We start from the raw sequence: 11,854 nt of genomic DNA, 5'->3' as shown, positions 1-11,854 counted from the left end.
CTGCATTTAGTTTGCTTTTGAAGGTACAAAGAGTTAACGAAAAAGAAAATTCCACGCCCATACATTTAAGCTGGCCGAAGTGTGCCAGAACCTTTCCGCCAGTCCCAAATACATTTTTGAGATCCTTTGGGTATTTAATATCACCATGACTACGTACCAGAAACGGGTAATTTGACATATTTCAAGGGATACAACTAGGGACTTCCGATAAGACCCTTATTAAAAAATATTTGTTATCACTCCTGGCTGTCCTAAGGATATGAAGGTATTGGTGTCATCAGCAATGGTGTTGTATAAATGATAGACGTTGAATGTTTAAATCTAGATTTTAACCAGCTAACCTAAATGTTTACCACCTACTAATACTTACCAGTGAAGGCGAGCTGCAGGGCTTCGTGGCTCTTATGTCCGTACACGTACATGCAGAATGTGTATAACATACCATGTCCATGCCACATTTAAATCAATGATGGCACTACACAGTCACATCTAATATACAGGGGTATACGTTCGGACGTGGAGTATGCGCTGACGGAAATAAGCCGTCTGCCCACCGGTGATGGCCTGCCCTATGTCATGAATCTCTTCACTGCGCCAAGCGACACTGTAGGTCACGAGTGTAGATAGTTATTGCCAATAAGTAATAGAGGTTTGTGAGAAACATCATAGGAACATAAAAACAGGTCATGTTCATCCCCATTTCGTACTGTACACTACAAATATTGCCACGTGTTCTATGATAGCTCAACATCTCACTCAAAAATAGTTTTATTGACACTGAGACAAAAACATCACATATCCATACGTGACATTCTTCTTCCAATGGCTGGTAGCCAGCTAATGCCTACCATTCCAAATACATATACGTCGTCGAGACTCAGGCTAACCCATTCACAGTTCAAGTCAGGATAATGTTGTTTGTTTTAATATTCGAGCTACATGACGGGTGTCAGTAAATAATCGAGTCTGGACTAGACAATCCAGTGATCGATATCCTGAGCATTGACCCACGCAACTGGACTACGCCGCAATGCCATGTCACCGAGCTGGACTCCCCGATCCATTCGGTCGCCTCTGATAGCATAGGTTGCTGGGGACCTGCATTCTCACTCGGAATGCCCAGGGGTGTCAGGATAATATAATTCTGTGGATTCTAAAACAACACTGCTTGTACTTATTTCATTGTGTTTATATCCATGTTGTTTCGCTATGGTTAAAGTGTCTGGGACGTCTGCAGGTAAACCAGGAGCTGTGCATCCTTATCGCTGACTAAGTCAGCCGTAGCGCTAAGGTTGTTTTGTACAACGGCACCTCCCTGGATAGGCTGCGCAGTGTAGCGCAAGCGCACCCTCGCCTGGAAACTATTGGCTGTGAAAGGAAACAGCTTAAAGGGGAAGTGTACACGCAAAAATCACTTTCTTTCTTTTTCTAAACAAAACGCAATTTTAGAATTAGTTAGTATCTGTGTTTGAAAATATACACGCATTTTTTTTCACAGTGAGAGTAGGAAGCTCACAATAGTGTGGAAGTGATATGCCGTTATGAGGCCTTCGTTTTACGAGCGAAATAGGCCTGCGTTATCCCCCTTAGATTATGACGTAATTGGTGCCAATTCAACTGGGTCCCTGTCTATTCTCAACGCAAAAGATATCAAGGACCAGTTTGCGGTAAAACAACATGGTCTACGACACACTCCGGCGCAGTGGTGACTCAGCATAACACAATTCTGGCTGGCATCTGAGATGCTAGAATCACAAAACTGTACCTACACCACGTGAAGCGGCTCTAACAAAGCATGATGACGTCCTAATGTTTATCAATTGGCACCAATGACGTCATATTGCAAGGGACATAAGCCATGGTGTTTTTGTTATGGAAATAGAACACTTGATAAATGTGAAAAATATAAATCGTTTTAGTGCAAAAAATATGTTAATTAAATATGATGTTTTTATATTTTTGTCTATGACACTTCTATGTTAACACTTTTAATGTGGAAAAAGTACAAGAAAAAAAGGTTCATTTCCGTGTGAACTTGCCCTTTAATTGAGAGTTGTTTCCCTTTGATTTTTCGTATCCTAAGCTTGAAATTTGCCCTCCAGCACCAAATGTAGTCATGTTTATGCTTTTGTTTAAGTCTTTGGGAAAGCGATCATAGTGAATGTTTACGACTGACTATGTTTCTTAAATAAATTTAGAATCTACCATTCTGTTTGTTTGATCAGATTGGTTCGAGATAGTTGTAATGAAAAGGAAATTCAAATTGACAAACAGGGAAAATAATTGAGCAGGGGTAAGAGTATTTGGCGTCACGTCAGTCATCACTTGTTTGTAAACAACGGTCAGTCGGCCACCTATACACTGGGGAGACATTTATTTATTTATGTAAACATTCACAATCACCATAATAGAGAGCAGCTGCAACTTATTTGTAGTTGACAGTATTAAAAACCATTTACAGCATTAAATACACATATTCACTTTCATCTTGCTCCCATCCTTGGCGTCTAGGAGCTACCCGGCAATCTATAGATATGCTTGTCTTAAGAGGCGTCTAAATGGCTCGGGCAGTTAGACGCTGTGACTTGGTTGATTGCATTGCATTGCATCATATTCCAATTGTGTGGATTGTTGGTCATGGTGTCAATCACAGGAGTTTCTGGGCCAGACTTGACTATTCACAGACCGCCTTCACATACATGTAGCTGGAGTATTGCCAATTAAGCAGCAATACAAACAAATCATCTTCCTATTATACCCATTCCTTTCAGTGTTGGCTGGACATCAAACCAGTTCCATAGTTTAGTTACTTCAAACAATGGCCTTATCCTTGAGTGTAATGTATGCTGTGAGTTGTTCCACATACATCAGGTATGTAAGGCTGCTTCAGATGTGTTAATTGTTAAAAACATCTTAACATGCATTGAGAGACACTGTCAGATGTGTGTCCAGCACAACCACTCTGTATCCATCTTGGTGTATTTTCAGACATACTGAAGCAATAACAAACGGCGGAATTAGAAGGCAAGTAACCAAATTTTTATTCACATGTACTAAGTTCCAAAATGCTGAAAAAACAAGCAAGGGGCCTTTGCAAATTATGATGCACAAAAACAAAATCACATCTTGGTCCCACTGGCATAACACAGTTCCGAACATTGTGCGTAACAATCAACAATCTGGCGTACATACATGTTGGTGCAACAAGCGTAGCTCGCACATTAGCACATGGTTCATAGTACACTTTGCAACAGCAGTCCATCATACAAAACCTGTACTCAGCACTTTATAGATCCTTAACACTCTGTGTTCCAAACCATCAATTAGTCACCAGCCAGGTTTTACACAATACAAGTGTGCTGGCATCATCCCTGTAAAGATAAAGTCTTGTTCGGATGTACAAGGGACGTTATCAGTGTTACTGAAAGTGGCTACATTGCCTGCTGACTAGACTACTGCCTGTCTACTCTTCGTATGATACAATCTTGTGGTAACATGCGTCTTGAGCAGAGACACTCACACAATGTTACTTCATCACTGCCAAACACTAAAAAGGAATCACATTAATCAAGCATTAATCTTGCAATAAAATGGAGTTTCATAAAAAGGTCAGTTTCAAGGAAGTTTAATCAATTTTGGAAAACATGTCGGGACAATGAACTGTCAGTGTATTCTAACTTCAACATACACACAGAGTGAAAAATTAGAACATGCTTGTTGGCAAGATAATCCATGTTTGAAACAGCTGCAGGTTGATGAGGAGCTGGATGTTTTGTGAACAATTAATGAAACCTTCAATGCTGAAATGGTGGCAAGTGATAAAATATCTGCAATAGACGCATGTTGCCACTAACTACAATACTGTTGATTGTCCTCTTAAAGCACGCAAATTGACCTTGTACTAAAAAGTTGACTATAAAAGCTACAACTTGGGCATGGCAATACATGAACGGAATGAATGGTGGAGAGATGGAGGGCTACAATAATTATTACTGATGAAATGCTTGCACACAATCTTTCATGCGTATGAAATCCTTCTATCATCTAGGTTGACGAAAAAATAATGCATAGCTTGTGGATGATAATAAAAATGGCAGTATGAAATACATGACAAATTTGCACTTCTTTCATTAACACCAAGATGGACAATAAGTCCAGAACAAGCAAAAAGTAGTTGTAGAGTAATACAGACAGAGAAAGAGATTCATACAGACGGAGATTCAAGTCAGCAATACACCTGTACTGAAATAATTGTGTGTCCACAGACGACAGTGTAAAATGAGGGAGGGAGAGGGCATCCAACTGGTATCACTTTACAGCATTTTCATCAGGTTTAACATGTCCAACTCAAAAACAACTGAGTTGATTAACTTCTATGCCTTACGAACAGCACTATACAGATAAATGAAGAGCTGGAATCATGTAGTCAAATAAACAATAATATTATAAATGCTGCTGTCACTGGCTGACAGAGTAGCAACTCAGACTCCATTAAGTGTGTGTATGTCTTCCTTGGTGGTCAGGAGGTGACCAGAGATGCTGGCCTCAGGACAATAGCAGAAACTGACCACTGGTCACCAAGCACATGCTCAGGCATCAACACCTGTGGACTGCAGAGAAGTCTTGTTCTTACGCACTTCCTCAATTCTCCTTTCCTGAAATGAGAAATTACATAGGTAATTACTTAATGACCAATGCCTAGAGGAGAGGGGAGTGAGATGAAGAAAACAAGAGGCCTGGATATTTATGCAATCATGACAAAATATACATTTGCATTGTACATGTATATAATACTGCAAATATTTTGTAATTTTGATTCTGTCAGCATTTAAAATGGGTGGATGACAAATCTGACAGCATGAACATGTATTTCTACTAGATATGAATATAGCATAAAGATCTGAACCATTTCCATGTTATGATCCAGGATCTCAGTCTCCAGAGGCAAGGCCGGACCCCAGGGAGAATCCAATTGGCATAAATGGGGTGGGGATAATATCGGTTTGCATGTTATGGTCAAGGTTGCCCCTTCATTTCTCAAATTTGAATCCCGACCATTGTAAAATGCTTCCAACCAAATATGGTTGATATCAATCTCTTAGTTACAGAGAAGAAGTCGCTTAAAGCAATAAAGCCAAATTACTCCATATTTCCCCCCGCCCCTTAGCCCCTCCATTTGTACAATTTTGACTTCTCACCACTGGAGAATGCTTCCAACCAAATATGGTTGATATCTATCTCTTAGTTCCAGAGAAGAAGTTGTAGCCAAATTATTCCATATTTCGCCCCGCCCCTCAGTCCCATGGGGGTCAGCGCCACTATTTGTGCAATTTTTAATCCCCACCACCTAGGGATGCTTCTTGTCAAATTTCGTTTATTTCCAATTAATGGTTCAGAAGAAGAAGAAGTCGTTTGAAAGAATTGTTGACGTACGGACAACGGACGCCACAGTATGGCATAAGCTCAACTTGGTCCTTTGGACCAGGTAAGATAATAAAATGAAAGGAAGAGGATCATTTGGAGCTTAGTTACAAAACAAATCCAATATCCTCAGTTATAGTCTTCAGTATTTAAACATGACAAAGCTATTGTAGGAAGAATGTTTGTTTCTGAGTTTCTATAGATAGGTATGATTCATGTACAGGCTTTTCGTAATACTAATAAGGTAACATGAAAATTTAGAATCAAAATAACAACAGCCTTGCCAATATTGAAACAGTGATTAGTAGTAAGTGCTTCCTAACAAAGGCTCACAGTGGCACTCAGTTCTTTTGTGGAACATGGCCCTGGTGGGAGAAATTTGTTCAGTTGAAATTACTCATGTTTCACATCGTCATTCCTTGTCGATGGGGAATAATTTAGGTGCTATGAGGAATCATAGTTCACCTGTCCTGAGTGAATAGATTTTGAATCTAAACAAGACACAAGTGATTAGCAATTTAGAGTTACCATGGTTACCAGTAGCTTGTTTTATATCTTACCTAGGGTCTGTTTAGTGATAAGGCAAATGCAGTAGATTTCTTGTTTGCCAGTGATATAAACAATGAAAAGCTTCATGACTTAAGAAATTACACCTATTGTTCAAACAACACAATATAAGCTCTGTGACATTTCAAAGAATAGATGTAAATGATGTTGACTCCTATCGCACCATGTGACATCCAGTGTGACAACGATGCCAGATTTGAGGATCATGAGGACAAGGTACTGCAAATCTATGCTGGTGTTGAGACTTAAGTATGTTTAAGTATTGTAATACATGTCAGGTGATTCCTTAGGATCTGAACTTTATCATGTCATACACGATATTTACCTTGCACTTCATTTACTTTACTTACGTCAAGCTTGAATGTGGATTCCAAATTATTACATTATATGCATTAACCTTTAGCCTGCTGAATTGTTTTCTCACTTCTTACCCCTCTCTGCTGGATTAATTTTAACATAAGGCGCTCTAAAGAGGGTGGGTGATTTCAAAGAGTCGGTGCCTCATTAAACAAGGGCCAATTGAAGAAATATTTTGCACATTTATTCCTGATAGAAAACAACACAATTCTATATAAAAATATCTTGATGTTTTCGATCATACCAAGGTAAGGACCAAAGCGAAAACAAAATTCATAAATTTGTTCTTGAACTTACCTGAATTGCGTTATTGAAGGTGGTTTGTGTTTCATGTTAGAAACCTATTTATATCGTAACATTTGTGCAAATTGATTTCAATAATCATATCTCCGATATCTTAATTATAATTGAGCAAGAATTTGTTGTTTTTTATCGGCAAATAACAGCGCGATGGTAAATTATGAAACATTTCAGTAAATGTATTATCTAAACGTTAAACAGAAAAATAACTTAATTTTCGAGGTCATCATGTTGGTTGCAGAATTACGAACATTTGGGTTAATCTGATGTGTCATGTTATAAAATAAGCAGGAAACAATTAAGGACTTATACATATTCACCAATCCTAATTTCAAGCATTTTCGTTGAATATTTATGAATACAAAACAATTACAGTACATTTTGAAATATTTTGCCTATCAAATACAGCAAAAACATAAGTCAATACATAGAAGCAGTAATCACCGACATAATGAAATAAAAATGTGACTTCGACGTTACAATTTGCGTAATATTTAATCCGTTTGACCTTATATGCTCCCGTGACCCGGAAACAGTAGACGATAAATTAACATGCCACATGCAAGTATCTCGGTATCTTTTATTTGAACTTCTGTTGATATTTAAGAATCACCATTCAATGTTACGGTGAATATAAATGGGATGGGATAATATTTCTACGATGAACACACTGATAAGTGTCACTACAACAAGAGTACCCTACGCAATACGTCTATGGATATCATCGATCAGCAAGATCACCCTCTACAACAGGTGCGCGAAAATGGGCTTCACAAAACGTGTTTCAAAATAACATTCCTGCGTTGCTGAATATAATAAGAAATATATCAGCAATAAAATGCTGCATACATATTTTCGGTGTCAGTTCCACATCATTTCGTACCGGGGGGGTAATTCATTCAGAGATTCTATCATGATTTTAGAACAATTTCACAAAGCATTTCTACATTTATTCCAACAAGAGTTTGCAACTAACGTGGCTATATCCCCCGCCCCTGTTGCAGAATATATAAAAATATATTAAATCTAAACGAACCCTAACCTTTTTTAACCGAGGTGGAACTTGTCATGGAAAATGTGAAAAAAAGAAGAGTTTGGAACCTAAGTCCATCTTAATGCAATGGAAACGTAAAAAATAAAAATTTCTAAATAGCAAAAGGCACCAGTTCAGCATGTACCTGACAGACTTTAAAAGTTTGATGAAAAAATATTGAATGGTTTCTGAGTTATGCTCCGGAAACGAAAAGTGAGGGGCGGATGTACGGAGCCCGTTTAAAATATGAAGACCGTATTGATAATAGATTTATAATTGTTTAATTATTTACAGCTGTTTACAGGTTTTAAAAATTTAAGTTATATTTTTATATTTAGTAGTTTTTACACAGTGATTGTGTGTGTGGAAACTAAATATTGGTCTTTGCATCAGCACAGTGTAACTGATCAAACTTCAATTATTATCTTTAGTTTAAACATATTTTTTTCAACAATTATTATCTTTCACTCTGAAAATCAACAATGTCTAAGTAAGTAACTCTCTTAATTTTAGTATTCTATGAATAATGAATAAATTAATCATATCCTCAACATATACATACTAAACTCATATGGACATTAATCTTGTGCATCAAGTGGTTTGTTTTCTAATAAAACAATTCTAAAATATAACTGTAATAGGAATATGATACATTAATTACAGTAACAGTACTTGTAACAGTACATGAATTTTTTGTTTGTTTAATCACAAGAACCATGGTGGCACTTAAGCTGGGGAATTAGCCATATGTTTATAAGAAAATCTCTCAGCCTTCTGGTTCGCGTGAAAAGAAATGTGCCTGTATACATGTTTACCCTTGCTAGATGTATTTTTTCTGGTCAGCCACGCCCCATGACGTTCACCTTATGTGGTCTATTTTGCATATACAGGTACTGCTGCAAACCTATTTTTCTTTTGTATGCAATCACAGTATCACAACTTCCTCAGCCGGCTTGTATGAAAGTTGCCCTGTCATCATGAAACAAGAATTATAAAGGAAAGTCATATTTTCAATCAAAAACATATCTGTCTTTCCTTGAATACTCTGTGTCTAAGTGCCAGAAATGGTCAGTGTCATAAAAATATAGAAAAGGGGACTTTTCTTAGATAGACCTAAGTCAAAACATGTGACAAGTTAGGTAGAATTATAACTTTAAAAGCCCTCAATTGTTAGGTGTCCATAATTTTCACATTTGTATATATTTTTAGGACAAAAGATCTGCCTGTTACATGAAACAAATTCTTGTCTTAAAATGAGAAAAGGAATTTTCAGACGAGAATTTTTTTTATCCCATTGATTCACGAATACCAGTTGAAATGTACAGTTGTGACTTTGGTAAATGTTAATCGGTTCAGAGGACAGGAGGTTCTCAGAAAGTTTTCCACAACATTTTTAATATTCTAAATTGTTCTTTTTGCAATGTTAGACCAATAACAATATCATGTTGTTATTTTTTTGGCATATCAATACGTTCAATAGGAGTGAAGACTGCTCTCCAGAACAATAAATAGTACAAAGTTGACGAAAAATTGTAAATTATGTATTTTCTTTTGAATTTGAATCTATTTTGGAATTTTTTTTAATGATAGCTTATCAACTTTTGCATATTTTGCTTCCATGTGTCACAAGCGGTACGTGCTTCTGGTTTCAGAAATGATAGCTTAAGTTGCAAGTATTTTCATTATTTCTCGTAAACTGCATTATTTTGCTATTGAATGGTTTACCTAGCATGTATATCAGTTCGAATTTTGTGTATCATCCAATATTTGTCATTTTTTGCAGTGTTTGTTGACTTTGTTCAACTAAACAAATCGCGAGTTAGGCCACGCCCAAATGTGTCACTGACATTTGTCGGCTTGTCAATGTGTCCGAAATCATTTGCAAACTCTTTAAAAATGAGATTTTTTACAAAGATTTATACATGCGTGTCAATTATTCTAGAAAATTAGGTTAGATGTAACAAAATGATTGTACTAGTCAAACAGGATAACTATGCAAGTGGAGTTGTTTGTTTACCGCCTTTTCCATGATCGTACAAGTTCCATCCAATCGATGATATTACGATTCAGATTGTTTTTGTTTACAATTAGTTACACGAAAAGTTGCTAATTTTTAGAAATTAAGGAACATGAGTGTTTTCCTTTTGCCAGCAAACAAAAAATTGTGATTGAATAGAAAAAATGATAAAGAAAATATCGGACTGCATGCTGCTCAACATGAAGTGCCAAAAGTAAACAATGGCCGTTTCTGGTTGTTGTGTACCGAAAAGTTTGGCTGAAACTTTATTACTCGCAATATTTTCTTTTCGAGGTAAATAAATTACTGAAAGTTTTGATATTGAGCAAGCTGAGCATTTATGCATGACATACGTAAAGCCATATGTTACGCAAAGCCTTCTTGGTAAATAGATATGGAAAGTTTTATTTTGGGGTGTCGTTATGCTATTCGCCTGTCGAATGGGTTTGACATCAGATGCATGGGAAGTGACACATCTGTCGAATGGGTTTGACGTTAGCCTGCAGAGCTTTAAGGGAATGTTCAAATGACTTCAGCACTAACCATGCTAACTATGCAATATCCTCTGAAATCATGGTAAACAAGACTGGATTTTATCTTAAACAGTGTTAAAGTGGATACATTCAATGGTGAAGCACAACACACCTGCTGTCGCTTACAACTTCGCCACACACGTGCACTCCAAGCTGGCATTTGATTATTCAAATTGGAGAAGTTTGAAAGGTCAAAAGCAGTGTAGTATACAGTGGAAGAGCTACAAGTCCCAGGTGCGCTGCTGTATCTACAGGGGATCTAGGGGTATAACTACATTATTCAAATTGGAGAAGTTTGAAAGGTCAAAAGCAGTGTAGTATACAGTTGAAGAACTACAAGTCCCAGGTGTGCTGCTGTATCTGCATGGGATCTAGGGGTATAACTACAAGTCCCAGGTGTGCTGCTGTATCTACAGGGGATCTAGGGGTATAACTACAAGTCCCAGGTGTGCTGCTGTATCTGCAGGGGATCTAGGGGTATAACTACAAGTCCCAGGTGTGCTGCTGTATCTGCATGGGATCTAGGGGTATAACTACAAGTCCCAGGTGTGCTGCTGTATCTACAGGGGATCTAGGGGTATAACTACAAGTCCCAGGTGTGCTGCTGTATCTGCAGGGGATCTAGGGGTATAACTACAAGTCCCAGGTGTGCTGCTGTATCTGTAGGGGATCTAGGGGTATAACTACAAGTCCCAGGTGTGCTGCTGTATCTGCAGGGGATCTAGGGGTATAACTACAAGTCCCAGGTGTGCTGCTGTATCTACAGGGGATCTAGGGGTATAACTACAAGTCCTAGGTGTGCTGCTGTATCTGCAGGGGATCTAGGGGTATAACTACAAGTCCCAGGTGTGCTGCTGTATCTGTAGGGGATCTAGGGGTATAACTACAAGTCCCAGGTGTGCTGCTGTATCTACAGGGGATCTAGGGGTATAACTACAAGTCCCAGGTGTGCTGCTGTATCTGCAGGGGATCTAGGGATACATACATGTTCCTGGAGTCTCTCCTGCAGAGCCTTCAGCTGCTCTTCTCTGTTTTTCAAGGCAGTCTCCATCTTCACCAGGATCTTTTCCTCCGACATCTTGCCCATGCTCTCGCTGGCCTCGCACACTTCCTTTATGTGGCTGGCCTGAAAATTGACACAGATACTGGTGTCACACACATCAAACAAAAACACTACACTGCTCCATGTCACCAGGCCAACACATCTATCACTTTGCTTCATACAAACTTATGACAAAACCTTGCTCATTAGTTCCATTCACATTATCCATTGTAGTATCTCCTTTCTATTATGATAAATACCCTGGACCTGTTTGCCACCACTGCTTCATTTTGAATGAAACTATGCTAAAATATAGCTTTAATCATATTACTGTGTGTGTGTGAGCATTCGGTGCTAATTTAGAAATAGGGCATTGGAGGTGGTGAAGTCACTTGTGAAACAATGGTGGCAAATGGGTCCAGGGTATTTATCATAATAGAACAGAGTTAAAAAACACTGGATAATGGAGGATGTTCCATTCACTGACAGTGTAAAAGTATTACCCTAACAGTCAGGTGTGAATCAGGTTGGTGCAGCAGCAGCAGCAGCAGCAGCAGCAGCATTTGATTGACTTTCTCCTCACT

At 38.2% G+C, this 11,854-nt stretch overlaps 1 protein-coding gene across 6 annotated transcripts in view; it reads right to left on the bottom strand.

Annotated features, from left to right (window-relative positions):
* Positions 1 to 3,017: 3,017 nt before the first annotated feature.
* Positions 3,018 to 11,854, bottom strand: part of LOC139480544 (stathmin-like) — a 31,310-nt gene continuing 22,473 nt past the window's right edge. For all 6 annotated transcript variants that reach the window (XM_071263644.1, XM_071263647.1, XM_071263643.1 and 3 more), the window contains 2 exons: positions 11,214 to 11,354; positions 3,018 to 4,655 (listed from right to left, as the gene is read on the bottom strand). In XM_071263644.1, the coding sequence (XP_071119745.1) occupies positions 4,590 to 4,655; positions 11,214 to 11,354 (207 nt within the window). In that variant the 3' untranslated portion in view covers positions 3,018 to 4,589. The remainder of the gene's footprint in view (positions 4,656 to 11,213; positions 11,355 to 11,854) is intronic.

The sequence above is a fragment of the Haliotis cracherodii genome, unplaced genomic scaffold (genome assembly GCF_022045235.1).
Source record: "Haliotis cracherodii isolate W230 unplaced genomic scaffold, xgHalCrac1.p SCAF_4, whole genome shotgun sequence".
Classification (NCBI taxonomy): domain Eukaryota; kingdom Metazoa; phylum Mollusca; class Gastropoda; order Lepetellida; family Haliotidae; genus Haliotis; species Haliotis cracherodii.
This window is presented reverse-complemented; position numbering and strand designations above follow the sequence as displayed.